The sequence below is a fragment of the Pezoporus wallicus genome, unplaced genomic scaffold (assembly GCF_028554395.1).
Source record: "Pezoporus wallicus isolate ANWC-B61680 ecotype Strahan unplaced genomic scaffold, APGP_CSIRO_Pwel_v1 scaffold_3294, whole genome shotgun sequence".
Lineage (NCBI taxonomy): Eukaryota > Metazoa > Chordata > Aves > Psittaciformes > Psittacidae > Pezoporus > Pezoporus wallicus.
This window is the reverse complement of record NW_026635478.1, coordinates 9975279-9991545: the sequence shown is the minus strand read 5'-3', so window position 1 is coordinate 9991545 and position 16267 is coordinate 9975279. Positions and strand designations below refer to the sequence as shown.

General features: G+C 39.7%; 1 protein-coding gene across 4 annotated transcripts in view; it reads right to left on the bottom strand.

The window, feature by feature from the left end:
- The window catches only part of SCUBE1 (signal peptide, CUB domain and EGF like domain containing 1), a 206305-nt gene that overhangs the window by 160439 nt on the left and 29599 nt on the right, over positions 1 to 16267 (bottom strand). For all 4 annotated transcript variants that reach the window (XM_057427313.1, XM_057427331.1, XM_057427322.1 and 1 more), the window contains exon 3: positions 12881 to 13009. In XM_057427313.1, coding sequence (XP_057283296.1) covers positions 12881 to 13009 — 129 coding nt within the window. The remainder of the gene's footprint in view (positions 1 to 12880; positions 13010 to 16267) is intronic.

Sequence of the window (16267 nt, the reverse complement as noted above, 5' to 3'; positions counted from 1 at the left end):
ATTGATGCTGCTGTCACATAGCCCCCAGCTTCTTAATTTATTATGACAGTCTGAGAATCTAACTTCACAGTTGACAGCGACCAAGATTTACTCTACACTCTTGATTATTTCCCCATACCTAACAAAAAACATTAGGACTATGCTGATTTAAACCCTCTCTTGTTCTGGTACTTTTTAGATCACACTGGCTTAAGAAAGCAAACATAGGGCAAACTGACATGTAAAGAAAGTTATCTCTCACGTAACTCAGAAGATTAATGTGGGGTTACCAAACATTAGGGTACTTTTGAAGGGGAAAACTTTCAGATACAGAAATAGAAAAAGCAGAATAAGAAAAGCAGTGTGCTCAGAACCCAGCTTCAGAGACAGCTGGATATCAGAGGACTTTCCATCAATCAAAATGAGAATTCCATATTATTGTTGGATTTCCAGAGTGAAGGTGGGCATATTTTCAAAATCAGTCTCCAGTTTATGGCTCCAAACTTCTGATAGCAACAGTCTTATTTTCAAAGGTGTTAACTGAAGTCTATGGGACTGTACTCGTGAAAAAACAGGGAGCAGTTAGCTACAGTAAAGAGATGCTTTAGGATAGTGGCAGTCACATACACAAACCACCTATTTATTTCTCTCTAATGACACCAAGGTGAATACAGATATATGGTTTATAAGCAGACATTTACACTCCATCAGCTGAAGCACAGACTACAACCTTTAAAGCGATTCTTGAGGGCTTCATCAGCTTTATAGAAATGTAGGGTCTGACTTCTTGTTTGTTAAATGTTTTTCAGATTTGTGTGCAAACACCATGATAATGATTCTCATCTGCCCATCATGGAATCTGTCATGAAAAAAGGAGGCAGCTCAGAGTCTGGAAATTTCTACAGGTGCCATAAAATTAAATCCGAAGTTAAGGAGAGGAAGATGATCTGAATTAACACATTACAATCCCATCTTGAAAGAGTGATTTAACTTATTTCTACAATTGTCTACCACTTGCACTGCAAACTCACAAGATGAGGGCAACCAAGTAACAAAAGTAAACACAGGCACCCGGAAGTTATACGTAAACTTCTACGGAAGTCTGTAGAACAGACTTATCATCCTAGCTATTCATGTTTCCTCAGCACCAACTCATCAGTTAGCGGAAGGCTACAGTGAAATAGTAGTACATGTTACAAAATCTGATGCATGCCACTGCACCACAAAGACTGGATACTTTAAATTGCTGTGATGAATCACAGCTGTTATCATTAATCTAATGTACAGGCCAAGCAAGACTGATAGAAGATCTGAAACCAGTAATGTAGTAAAAATCAGTCTGCTGAAGAAACCTATCGGAATGGTAGAATAGAATGATAGACTGTAACTTTCTATTTCATTTAGGCTTGTATCTGAAAAACAAAGAACTTTAAAAAACGCACTCAAGTTTTTCATTGTGAAAGAAAGCATTCATCACTAAAATTCAGTTGTCCATGCAATTTGCAGTCTGTTTTTTTTTTTTGTGTATGCACCCACTGCAGCTTGTCTCAGGGAGGTTTGGTAGCTTAATACATCTGTGCTCCTATTTGCGGGGTTCCTCTAATCACAAGGCTCTTACTACACAGAAATACAGAACACATAAAAAGTTTAAAACATACAGATACATCTATTGTTAAAACCTGCATTTCAACACTTTCTATCCTATCTGTAAATATATATTAAATAGTGCCCAATTTCCCTTCTTGTGCCTCGTCCCTTCACATTTAGAGCAGATCCCTGCTACTCAACCACTGAGCCCTGATTTGGGAGTCTGGCTGCCTTCTCTTAAACCAACTACCAAGTCCTGAAGTTCTGCTCAAGCAAAACTTTCACTAGAATCATTGGAAATGAGCAAGAACTTCCAAGATCTAGATTAATAATTTTTCTCTACAAAAATACCATAACTTTACATGTGTTTTAATAAAATTGAAGAATTATGAAAAGGCTATTGGGTGTATTCAACCCTCCTCCACCTGCAAAGGAGCTTAAGATTAGCAACCATGAAAATCTGGAAGAGAATTTATGACTGATCATATTATTAGAGGCCCAGGTAATGTGCTAGAAGAGGACAATACTTAACCATTGGCTCACCTAATAGTTTCCTGGGATTAGGAAAAAAAGGGCAAGACAAACTGGAAGGCCACAAAGAAAATGGACCATTTTTCACAGCTTTACTTTCAAATATTTGTTTTTATGAAACTAAAACCAACTTTCCAGGAGATGTGTAGTTTTATATTAAAAAATATTCATATTAAAACAAAATCTATTTGAACTGTTGGGAAACATGAAGAAAAATAAACATCAGTTAGATGCATTTTTCTGGAGTTCAAGCAAGCAGCACATTGTGCACAGCTGTCTGGAGAAGAATTAAAATAAAGCTAAATTAAAAGGAAGACATTGGTCTTTTTAATCATACCAGTGATTATGCAATCCTAAATGAGTTATATACCACTTCTTGACATATTACATCTGGGACCTGTAGAAATGATTTCTCACACACTTGCAACTCTCCTCCCACTTCATTTTCACAGGCAGAACAGGCCATAATCCCCCATCCTAGTGTATACAGTGTCACAAACAGAAGGGTAGGAATAGGTTTACTTTGGGTTCTAACTGCTTGGGTTCTGTTTTGTGTTTGTTTTGAAAGAAAAACATAGAACACTGGAAAATTCACTGAAAGTGGATGAATGATATGATGTAATACACATACACGTGTGTATAAATCTATTCTTTTCATCATCTGCATCAGATTGTAGGCTACTACTACCCAGTCTGGAATTAAGCCTACATGTCAGGGTTAAAACCTCTCCTCTCTTAAAATCATAGAAGGATTAAGGTTTAAAGGACCTTAAGATCATCTAATTCCAACCCCCCTGCCATGGGCAGAGATTCCTCACCCTAGACCATGCTGCCCAAGGCTCTGTCCAGCCTGGCCTTGAACACTGCCAGGGATGGAGCATTCACAACTTCCTTGGGCAACCTGCTCCAGTGCCTCACCACTCTCACAGTAAAGAACTTCTTCCTTATATCTAACCTGAACTTCCCCTGATTTAAGTTGAAACCCTGGGATTTAAAGCCTGGGATTGCTCCAACCCAGGTGTAGGACGTTGCACTTGGCACGGTTAAACATCATCAGGCTGGCATCAGCTCACAAGCATGTCAAGATCCCTCTGGATAGCATTCCTTCCCTCCAGTGTATCAACCAAATCACGCAGCTTACTGTCATCAGCAAACTTGCCAAGGGCACACTCAATCCCACTGTCCATGTCACCAACAAAGATGTTGAACAGGATCAGTCCCAACACCAACCCCTGCGGGCCAGCACTCGTTACTGGTCTCCAGCTGGACATTGAGCCATTGACCACAACTGTGTGCAGCCATCGAGCCAATTCCTTACCCACTGAGTGGTCCATTCATCAAATTTATGTCTCTCTAGTTTAGAGACAAGGATGTCATGCAGGAAAAAAAGAAAATAAACCAACAGATTTTTGAAGGAGCACTGGAAGACAGTAACTTGGGTTCATATCCTAACCACAGACTTCAGAAGAAAAGAAATTGTGCCTCATTTTTATATTGACTTGGGATCCCAAAGCAAATTTTATAACAGGCAGATGTTACTTCAAGGCTTGTGACCATCTGATCCTTGTTTGTCTCAGAAATTTCTCCTTTAGTTGCAGACTCACAAATGCCCTATTGCAATTGTTGCTCTGCTCCACCTACCAGAGCTGAAAGACTAGTACCACTCCTGGAGCAAGTTCAGCTGCTTCATGGAAAGTTCCATGCCTCCTTTCCCACAGGGACTTCCATGTGACTTAAGTCGCTTTGTCAAGAAATGCAAAAGAGCATCTGAGAACAGACAAAACAGCAATGCCTCTTTTTCAGGCTGGAAAATCAGGCCTTCAGGCCAAAGCACACCTTCAAGATTATGACATAACCAGGACTTTGCTATTCAATTCTTTGCTACAGAATTAACAGCTAACACTGTGCTTGCATTTTTATCTGCACATTCAGCTCTTGCAGATTGCTCCATGGAATCTATAATGCACACTAGTAATTGCATTTCTGGCTTGATTTATAATCAGAAGTTCATTCTGCTTCCCATGACTTTCTTCAATCAGACACAGGATCAACTGCTGAAGAACCATAAACTATACTGCATCATCAAAACCTACTTCTACAGTTATTTTCAGGAGGTCTGACATACAAAAGAATTAGCTGAGATATCATAATATAGATGTCAGTGACATCAGGACAGTGAGAAGAGCATGCAGCAAGCTCACTGCCCTGGACTTCAAAAGAGCAGACTTTGGCCTCTTCAGGAACCTGCTTAGTAAGGTTCTATGGGATATAGCCCTAGAGGGCAGGGCAGCCCAAGACTGTTGGTTGATATTCAAGGATCACCTGTGTATATATCACCTGTGTGTATATCACCTGAATATAGCTCAGGAGTATTGCGTTGCAACTAGAAGGAAGTGCAGCAGGAGGGCCAGGAGACCTCCTTGGATGGGTAAGGAGCTGCTGAGGAAAATTCGAGTGAAAAAAAGAGGCTTATAAAAGGTGGAAGCAAGGACAGGCGGCCTGGGAGGAATACAGGGATGTTGGCCGGGAAGCTAGGGACCAGGTTAGGAAAACTAAGGCCCGGTTAGAATTAAACTTAGCTAGGGATGTGAAAGATAACAGGAAGGGATTCTATAGTTACATTGCAAATAAAAGACAGACTAGGGACAACGTGGGCCCTCTCTGGGAGCTATCAGGAGAACTGGCTACCCTGGATTTGGAGAAGGCTGAGGTTCTTAATGACTTCTTTGCCTCGGTCTTCATTGGCAAATGCTCTGACCACACCACCTAAGTCTTGGAAGGCAGACGCAGGGACTGTGAGAATGAAGACCTTAGGCCCTCTGTAGGAGAGGATCTGGTTTGAGACAATCTTAAGAACCTGAACGTACACAAGTCCATGGGACCTGATGAAATCCATCCACAGGTCCTGAAGGAGCTGGCAAATGAAGTTGCGAAGCCAGTGGCCATCATATTTGAAAAATTATGGCAGTCAGGTGAAGTTTCCGATGACCAGAAAAAGGGAAATATAACCCCCATTTTCAGGAAGAGGGAAATGGATGACCCGGGGAATTACAGACCAGTCAGTTTCACCTCTGTGCCTGGCAAAATCTTGGAGCACATTCTCCTGGAAGGCATGCTAAGGCACATGAAAAACAACAAGGTGCTTGGTGACAGCCAGCATGGCTTCACTTAGGGGAAGTCCTGCCTGACCAATTTGGTGGCCTTCTATGATGGGGCTACGGAACTGATGGACAGGGGTAGAGCAGTTGATGCCATCTGCCTGGACTTGTGCAAAGCATTCGACACTGTCCCACACGACATCCTTGTCTCTAAATTGGAGAGACATCAATTTGATAGATGGACCACTCGGTGGATAAAGAACTGGATGGATGGCTGCACACAAAGAGTTGTGGTCAATGGCTCAACGTCCGGCTGGAGATCAGTAACAAGTGGTGTCCCTGAGGGATCGGTGTTGGGACTGATCCTGTTCAACATCTTTGTTGGTGACATAGACTGTGGGATTGATGCACCCTCAGCAAGTTTGACAATGACACCAAGCTGTGCGGTTCGGTTGATATGCGGGAGGGAAGGAATGCTATCCAGGGGGACCTCGATACACTTGTGAGGTGGGCTGATGCCAGCCTGATGAAGTTTAACCGTGCCAAGTGCAACGTCCTACACCTGGGTCAGAGCAATCCCAGGCACAGGTACAGGTTGGGCAGAGAAGAGATTCAGAGCAGCCCTGCAGAGAAGGACCTGCGGGGGCTGGTCGATGAGAAAATGAACATGAGCCAGCAGTGTCCGCTCACAGCCCAGAAAGCCAACCATATCCTGGGCTGCATCAAAAGGAGTGTGACCAGCAGGTCATAGGAGGTGATCCTGCCCCTCTACTCTGCTCTTGTGAGACCTCACCTGGAGTATTGTGTGCAGTTTTGGTGTCCTCAACATAAAAAGGACATGGAACTGTTGGAACAAGTCCAGAGGAGGGCCACAAGGATGATCAGGGGACTGGAGCACCTCCCATATGAAGACAGGCTGAGAAAGCTCGGACTGTTCAGCCTGGAGAAGAGGAAGGCTGAGTGGAGACCTCATAGCAGCCGTTCAGTATCTGAAGGGGGGCTATAAGAATGCTGGGGAGGGGCTCTTCATTAGGGACCGTAGTGACAGAACAAGGGGTAATGGGTTAAAACTTAAACAGAGGAAGTTTAGATTGGATATAAGGAAGAAGTTCTTTACTGTAAGGGTGGTGAGGCACTGGAATGGGTTGCCCAGGGAGGTTGTGAGTGCTCCATCCCTGGCAGTGTTCAAGGCCAGGCTGGATAGAGCCTATAGTGACATGGTCTAATGTGTGAGGTGTCCCTGCCCATGGCAGGGGGGTTGGATTTTAAGGTCCTTTCTAACCCCTAACTATTCTATGATTCTATGTCCAAATTTAGTAATTGTTATTTTTTTCTAAGAGAAACCAAAGTTACACTGAATATTTGAAATATGAATATGTAAGCAGGGATTCAGAAGGGTAAGGGATTCTATTCTTGGCTATGTTGCATACATCCAGATAGTCTGTGTGACGACTGAGAAGTAACTTAATCTGTTTGCCCCAATTACCCATCTATAAACCAATGAAAATTATGCTTTGTTTCCTTACAGTATTTTTGAGGGCAAATCTATTAGTATTTACAAGGTGTTCATGTATGTTTCTATATCACAGTAACTGATATGACAGAAAAGCCTATAAATAAAATAGCTACATCTCTGAATACATTATGATAAATCTTTTGTCCAGGTTTCTTTGTATCTTTTTTGACGATTTCTAAGAAGGGTTTACAACTTCCTTGAGCACACTTATTATTTATAGAAATTATGAAGAGCAGAGGACTTCATGAAACCCATGTTAATCTTCAGAAGAAAGAAGAGTTAAGATGAGTGCAACCTGAAAGCAAGAAGTGTTTTTGCAAAACAAAGCAATTCTTACTCCCTATTCAAAAGGGACAATCACAAATCAGAGCTAAAAAGCAAATAAAAAGAAACCCACACAAAACAGAGATGAGTGGCACTTCATAGCTATTCATAATTATATCTGAATAGATAAGCAAAAGAAAATCATCAGTCCATGCAATATCATTCTTTAACCCAAAATATTTTTCACACCAGATTTGGTTTGACAAACCAACCAATGAATTGTGTACATTTTTAGAAAGAATTCCCTAACTGTATGTGTATAAAAGTCTGCCTCCGGGAAAAAAAGGATAAAAGAGCAGAATTACATGGTTTTCTCAAGTAAGAACCAATGACAACCAGCTTTTCTTACTACATATTTTTCTTGTGCACTCTTAATTCCTCTTTTTTCCACATTCTGATCAGAGATAGGTGAATTACAAAAGACCTGGAACAGCTGGAGTATCAGCTATTATGTGAGTCTTTTGGAAAGGAAATTTTGTGAAGTAGGGCACGCTGCTTTCTCATCTGAATAGTTACGGCACCCTTTTCCACCTTCTATTGGCGGATGCTGAATAAATTTGTAAGACATAGTCAGGAATACCAGCAAGAGCTGCTTTCACCAAGATTTCTAGCAAGCTTTTCCTGGGTGAATCCCAAGGTTAGTAATCCATGATAAGCTTCAGAACTCTCTTTGCTGGTGACAAATCAGACCAACACAGCCCATAATACAGTCCCAGGAAGCTTACATTTTTATACAGTAGGAGAGAGATTAATGGAAGATAATAGTACTCCACATGAGAGTCCTTCAGGAGAAGTGAAAAATAATTCAACACTCTTTCTGACTTTCCCAAGTGGAGAAAGCAAATACTGCTGCACTACCTCATTCACTTCTGCAGGGATATAAAACAAAACAGTAAAAGTGTAATTCTTCACAGAAGCCTTTTTTAATTATTATTTGATGAGTATTGTATCTTCTTTTTCATCTTCTCTAGAAGAAAACTATACTTTTGCATTCTTCTGGCGTTAGCCATGTTAGACTTTATGATCCTTTGGGTCACTTCCAATTCAAGATATTCTGTGTTTCTATGTTTTCTAGATCACTCACTGTTCTCATTGCTCTCTTTTGACTTAATCCAAGTGTAATGCCCTAAACTGCAGTCCTCCACTAGCTGAAGACTCACTGCTGCTGAAAGAGCAGGGAGTTTCTTTCCATATGCCAATTCTTACCCCAAAGCCTATCTCCCCCTTGAAACTAAACTAAAACCCCCAGGAAATTCTCTTTTACCCTCCTGGGTACATTCTGGAGTGACCATAGTGGCAACCACGCCAAGCTTCCCTGAAATTCTCACTGAATAGGAGGACAAATTCTCCAGCCTTCTCTCTGGTATCCCTATCCATCACATCACATCTCACTCTGTGTACACCCAGGCTTACAACTCCAGGCTCAATCTACCTTCTCTGTTCTCTGTCCTACTGAAAACCTCCAAGAGAACATGAAGACATAGTACAAGGATACCCAACTGCCAAAAAGGCCTTAAATCAATAATGCACTTATACATATGCAAAAGTTCAGTCTTCTTACTTTAAATGACATGCTGGGTAAGAGCAGGGAGCATGTTTTGAATCACCAGTTTTAAAGTCTTATCCATTGACACTCTGTAGTATGGATTCACAGATTTTACCAGATACCTGAATAGATACTCTGATTTACTATAAATGAGATGGGTAAAGCATTCAGCACTAACAGGAACCATGCCATAATCTCTCCTAAAGATAAGAGAGAACAGAAATGTATAGCATGCTTCAAAATGTGAAAGACACAAAGAAGGAAAAAACAATTTATTAGTAGTATCATGGAGAAAAAAATGAAAACAGAAAAGAACATCTGGATCAGTGAGCTAAGTGCTTATTAAAAAGAAACGCCAGACTGGTATTTTGTATGTGAGAGAGGAAAACATATTTCATGACTGGTTTCAAACGAAGGATAAAGAAAACCTATTGCATGAGACCAAATATTAGTCTTGCAGTCACTGAGCAGAATTTAGAGCAATTTTGAAAAAGAAATAGTGCTATTTCAAGCGATTACAGTGCTAAAATATATTATTTTTAGCCAGACAAGGATCTCATAATAGTTTGAATTCCCTGTGGTATCATTTCACATTATATTTGAAAAATTTCTCAATAAAAATGACAAATATAGAGCAAGTTGAGTTCCCCTGAGGATAGTTTTGGACATTTTCCAGTACAAATTTTAACTATCAATTCTTAACCAAACACCTTCTCCCAACAAATAAATAAATAACAAATTTCACCTGATTAGAAAGAAAGAAATGTTGAAACAAGAACGCAGGAAAAAAACCAACCTGTCGACTGCTGCTGATCTAGTTAGTCATGAATACTCAAAATTTGCTACTTATAATGAAGATTTTAATCATCTTGCTATGGTGATATTATTAGAAAGACATCCAGTGAAGATTTAAGAAGTAATATAAACCCTGACAAGATATCCTTGTTTCAGAAAGGATAGAGTTAATTTTCTTCCTAGAGATGGTTCAAGATTTTGCACAGACTACAGTCAAATGTAGATGCAATCCCGATAGAACAGTCTTGTCAATTACAACTTGTTTCTTAGATGTCCTACAGGACTACCAGTGAACTACAATGGGGTCCCATCCCTAGGCCTTCTATCTAAAATCATTAAAGATTTCTAGTGATGTGTATGTGACAAAATGCAGTCTAAGTCACTGAGAGAGCAATTAAGCTGTCTAAACACTGGTGTCAGATGCCATTTTAGATTCCTAATATTAAGTCTATCTAGCATCCATCTCACTCCAGCTCTACTCCTGTAGTTCTCTGGACTCGATGATCCTTACGGGTACCTTTCAACTTGAGATATTCTATGATTCTGTAACCTCAGAATCACATCTACCAGCTCCAGGGTGTTCTCAGTGTCACGAGGCTCCTATGTTTAGGCAATCAAATTGTCCCCTAAGAGTTCTTGCTCTGTGGCTCCCTATGTCCTAACAAAATGGACCCAACAGTAGTGCCTGGAAGGCCAAAGAATGAGGGAGAAGTAGGAATAGCGTAGTCTGATATTGGGCCACCCCTAGCAAGTCTTCTGTCCATGAACATACACATCCACAGTGCTATTTGAGAAGGAGGTTCAGGCAGATTTTTCAAACCGACCTGCCCCAAGTTTTATAGGCTCATCTACAAATTCCATGGAAATGACATAATTCTATCCAAGATCTACTACAGCCTTACTTAACGTGAACACGAGTATAATTTCAGCATGCTAATCAATTACAGGCCTTTTCTAGGAGGAGTATCAACTTGACACATAGAATATACGATACGGTATCTAACTCGGCAGTCTTCGACAGTTCTGTAAAATCCTTATAAAGGTTGGGGAGACAGAGCGAGGAGGGGGAAGGGATTTAAAAAAAACCCACAGTAGCAGAATGCATTGAAAGGTGAAAAACATTGTCACTAAGCTTGTGAAGTATTCTTTGTCTCCTTATAATCCATGAAAAATAAGTGGTCTCTGAAAGAGCAAGAACGTGGAAAGCAGTGGACTCATCAAAACTTTAATTCTTTCAATGTCTAATTTCTTCATGGGAAAACAAATATTTTGAATAAATTAACCAAGTTTTACATTCTGGGACAATTTTGCAAAAGATTATGGAAATCCTAATTTAAACATGTGCAAATATGAGATCTGTTTCTGATTTGAGATCTCACTGCATCCTCTTAAAAACTGCCAGCTGCATTTACACATCTCTGGTACCCTAAGTGAAAGAGAATGTAACTAGTCCAGAAGGGAAAAGACTAGAAATGTCCCCCTTTTCAAAACTGATACTGTGCTAATGGGAGCAAACAGGCTACCCCAGCAGTTAGTATAACCAATAATGCTAGCAATCAGCTAGGGACCAAATGACAGAAAAATTAAGTTCTCCCTTTTCCAGCAATGGTGTCCCAAATCTGAGGTAGCTCACAATAGGCAGTCATAGCAGCATTTGCTTGGCCACTGTCAGTATTAAAAACTCGTCTGAGACCTTACAACCAGACACTAGACCTCAATAAATGTACACAAATTTTAAAGAAGGGAGAAAGAGGAATGTGCCTTGATTCTCTTTTCAGTGCCTCTAGGTAAAAGCAGTTACATTACTGAGACATACCAAAGACCATGCACTAGTCGCAAATATTCAATCTGGATTTGAGGAACAGAAACTTCCCCAGACAGTGGTCTCAAAACTAGAAAGGCAACTGCAACTTCTTTTTGTGTCCTAAAATTGTACACTGGGAGAAAGGGAGCCCTTGCTAGTACTCCCACTCATCTGTTCACTGACCTCTTCTAGAAGCAAAATGGTTCCTAACATTTTTGGGGTAACACAAAGGGTCAGCTCACAGTAGACCATGAATATGGGCAGACACCAATTGTACAAAACCTGAAAGATCTCTTGGCAAGCTTTGTATCAATAATTTCAACTGTAGCCACCTGCTTATATTATTATAGGCATTTCCCCCTCCAAAACATACTCAAGTAGCTGAACAGTAATTAATGCAAAGAAAATTAGAGATTTGGCTATCTCTGTAGATCCAACCTGCATGTTTCATGACCACAGAGGAAAGACACAGACCACAGGGGGCCAAAAAACCTGCACAGATCTCCTTTATCATCCTTTATCAGGTCACTTCTTTTCCTGTTCATACTTGCTAACCTACTTTTCCCCACTACCATGGGAATCCCTGGAAAGAAAGTTGAAAATAGCAAGTCATTTGTAACAATGTACATGCACTGTTATTTGAATTCCAAATAGTTGAACTATTTGATTTGTGTCCTGTTTTATTCAGAGACATTTATGGACATTAGTACAAATAGTTTTTCTTTCTTTTTCAAATGAATGTCGGGCTGCTCTTTGTATAAGAAATACCTCTTGCACAATTAATCTTTTGACCACCTCAGGTTGAGGCAAATAAATCTATTCAGTCTGTTCTGTAACAAACAAAATTTGAAGTTTGAGTCAAAAGCCTGACAATGGTTCCATCTGAACAAATATTACTCAGTTTGAAAATGAACGCAGTAGGAAACACATCTACTGAAAGGCTAACCAAATCCTTGCTCAGAAATTTTAGTTGCATAGCTTCAAAGACTGCAGACTTGTATTAGTAGACTTCGTTATTTCTGGTTCACTACCTGATTTCTTGCCTTTTATTGCAAAGAACCTCAGTTTTTACCATAGCAAAGGTGCTGCATGTCACAGAAAAAAAAAACAACACCAAAAAAAACAAACCTCCCTCTCCACACAGTTTTATAGACATCACATTGAAATTGATTTGGGACTGTACCAAACACTGGTCATTGCATTTATGTTTGGAATACTGAGAAAGATATTCCAAATATTCCTTCACTGCACTTGCACTTTTAACATTCTGTAATTTATGTTGAAAGAGCATATCCTAGAACTACATTAACCTAAAAGAGAAAAAAAGGGAAGGGGCAGCTCTAAGGATATAACTGGAATTACAGAAGTTGGAAGAAACAGGCAAAATATATTTACATGAATGTGACAGATTACTTTTCTTAAAATAGAATCCCAAACATGCAGCACATCCTTTGGGGGTGGGGGGCAAAGTTTTAGCAATGTTAAAAATGGGCAAACTGATATGAGTTAGGATTAAGAATGCCAACTTTAAGAGTCTAGTCTAAACCCTACCAGAGTCAATGGATAGGTTTGAACTTACTCTGTGTGATCTGTATCACATTTTTACTGAAAACATACCAGATGACAAAATGCAGCAAGCAGGTGAGGCCTTCTTACCACAGCCATGAAATGAAAATTCCATGTCAGCATTCACTACTTACCAAGACAGTTGTGGCCATCATGGGCTAACATGAAACCATCATAGCATGTACACCTGTAGTTGCCTGGAATGTTGATGCACTCGTGGACACAACCCCCATTGTAGAAGTCATTTTCACACTCGTCAATATCTAAAACACAAGAGGAGGAAAAAGCAGCTTTTGTAAAAAGAGAATATTAAGAATACAGAAAAGTTTTTCCAGCCGAGCATGGTCTTTGAATATATACACATTCCTAATATTTCTATATAATCATATTGCATATATCATCCAAAAGATGTCTCAGGGAATTACATCACGACCAGAGTGATGAATACATCAGGGTCATGTGACCAAAAAGCAGCAAGCCAATATATAGAAATCTCCTTCCCCAAATAATTGTGGTATCATCACATTAAGCAACGATATGTTGTCAAAAATTAAGAAGAAACACCTCTTTTGGAATTCTTTTTTTTTAATATTTAAAATGTAGGTTTGGGGGTTAGCCTTTAAAATTATCAAGCAGACAATAACATAAACCTTTGACTTTGCTGTCACAACTACTTGAAGTGTGCTATTCATATGGCGTAAGAGCAAAGTATGCCCTGTTTAATAAAAAAAAAGTCTTCCCCTCAAAATAAACCCTATTATCATTTTCTGTATTAATTCATGTACAGCAACAACAACAGCAATAACAAGTCCAATGCTTCATTCTTAGAAAGTATGCTAGAATTATTTTTGTACACTGGCCTGTATGAAAGAGTACCATGAATTATGAGATGCGTTCTGCTTCAACTACAAACAACCCTATTATGATCTTCCCTCCTTCATACAAAGCAAAATTCACTTCTTCACTCATTCTAGAAAGTGCAAACTTTCTTCTTTTTACAGACTGTATCTTGGCTTACACACGGAATGTCAGCATCACAGTCCCTGCTGTGAATGATTCAGTGGTGTGTACCAACCAACTGAAAATGCATAAATAATTATAGACAGTCTCACAGCTTGATAACTATCAGCTCTATATCTGTGGTGTGCTAGATCAAAAACCCCAGCTACTGTGCCTTAGGCAGCACACAATAAAAGGAAAAGTAACCTTTTAAAAGATCACCTATTAGTACATCAGAGCTATCCTGGCAGTGCATTTCAAACATGCCTTCCATTGCATAGGGAGTTGAAGTATTTCTGAACTAGGTTCATATTCATACAGCCTTATTTTTTTTTTACTTTTCCAGGAAAAACTTTGCTACCTGGTATCGCACCCAGCTGCAATCTCAAGACAGCAAGGTAGTCTGGTAAAACCATATTCTTTGGAAAAGCCACTGAGACTCAGTCACTCAATGCTTTCAGTATTTTTGGCCCTTGGATGGAGTCGGGCTAGGTTTTTCCCTCCTTGCACAATCTTCTGAGAAGATCAATCTCTCAGAGCAAGCACAGGCTTCTTCCAAGTGTTTTTGCAAGCCTTCCCCCTCAGGTTGGTCCCTCCCAAAAACCTACCTTAAACTCAGAATAGCCCAGGTTCTCCATCCACTTCCCTCAACCAGCTTTCTATAATCTCCTCAGAAGCTTCAAACAGGAGCTATAAATTTATCTGCAACACTGATTAGGTTTTTTGTATTCAGCACCACAAAAATGCTGGAAATAAGCCGGAGAAAGGAACTTCCTAACAAAAATACTACCTGCTGTTTAAGATAAATTTCCTAGTATTTCAATCACTGCTCTATTTCAGAAAGTTCCCATCCTTTACTAATCCATTAGTTGTACAAGTGCCCAGCCAGGACAATCTGTTTTGTCAGGACAGATGTGCTCTAACTTATGGAGCCCAGTATGACAACAAAAAGATACGGCTGTGATTTTTCCTGAAAACAATAACCAGCAAATCCATTACAATGTATTGGGCTCATTCTGAACACACCGCATGGCAGTGCAAAGCCCCCAAGAAGCCTCCTCCTTTATTTACAGCCCAGCGCGCCTGGGTGCATACTGCCAAAGTGTTCCAGTAAGGTTTCCACTTAGCAGTTACTTGCAGCTTTCATACAACCATTCATTAATCATTCAGAAACTCCCAGTCATCTGCAGGTTACAGGGACAAAAATAGAGTTCCAGAGCAATGCCACATTTAAACATAATCAAAAAGCATGTAACATGATTTTGATGTCAGACACGTTGGGCATTCCCTGAGGACACTCAGGAAAAATGGTAACATAATTTTAAGTTTTGTCCTTAACTTTTATCCAGCACCAAGTTTCTTTACAACAGGGAATTCAGAAGAAACTGTTATCAGTTGTTACGTTACTCAGCACTGGCTGATCAATTCATTCCCTTTTTTCAAACAATGAACCAAATAGGACTATCTGTTTAAATAAGCAATGTGAGAGCCTTCAAAAGGGATGAAAATCAAACAAACATGAAGCCTTTTGAATGTCTACCCCTTACGCTTAATTCTAAAAAGCTGTACTGTGATTAGCAGCTCAAGGTGCTGCTGTAATACAAATACTTAAGTTCCAGAAAAGGTAAACTAACAGATACATAAACCAGAAAAATGACGAAAGGAACAGATTCTTTTCACCTCTCTCAAGAAGTTCTGGTTACATTAAATTTTGCAAAAGGATCAGAAGATTACTTCTCCCTTTTGTATCCCAAGAGCTGTTTAAAATTAGGAATGGAGCCAACCATTCTACCTAATTTTGATAGCTATGTTGTAGGATTTTTTGGTACTTCTTTCCCCTCCAAAACCACACTGCTATTTAAGAAGACTTTGCCTGGCAGGACGGCTGGAATTTCTATCTCCAGTATTGCTAGTAAAACACCAAGTGACTAGGAGTGGTAAATTTAACACTTTATTTTTAAAAATAAAACCAAACAATCAAACCAAAAGCATACACAAAGACTGCAATATCCAAATGTTGAACTGTTTTCAGCCTGCAAACACTGCGAACATTACCCCATCCTCTCTTTGCACATACCTGGAGGAGGACATTCTTTAAAGAACGCCTCGGTGAAAGTGCTGAACAACTACAATTTACAGGTAGACTATTACATCTGACATGGCAGGATATGGCTTCCTTCGTAAGCTTAATATACTGATAAAAGAAAACACATGAAACCTGCAGTCTTGCTCTTCATTTTATCTATTGTAAAACTCAAAATTTGCAGAGGCCAGCTGTGTTCACTCCCTTTTGGTTAGGTTGTACCCTACTATTCTTTTTTTCCTGTATTTGGTAGAATTGGGCTCTATCAAAATCAAACAGAACCAATCTTTTGCCTCCAAACACCTCTAACTCAGAAAGACAACTCTTCCCACTAATTTTGTAGCTTCAACCATCCGTAACATTTTTACTGTTTGATCACTTAAAATTGTCTTTCACCATGAAATAATTACCATAACACAAGAATGAAATAAGAGAAACA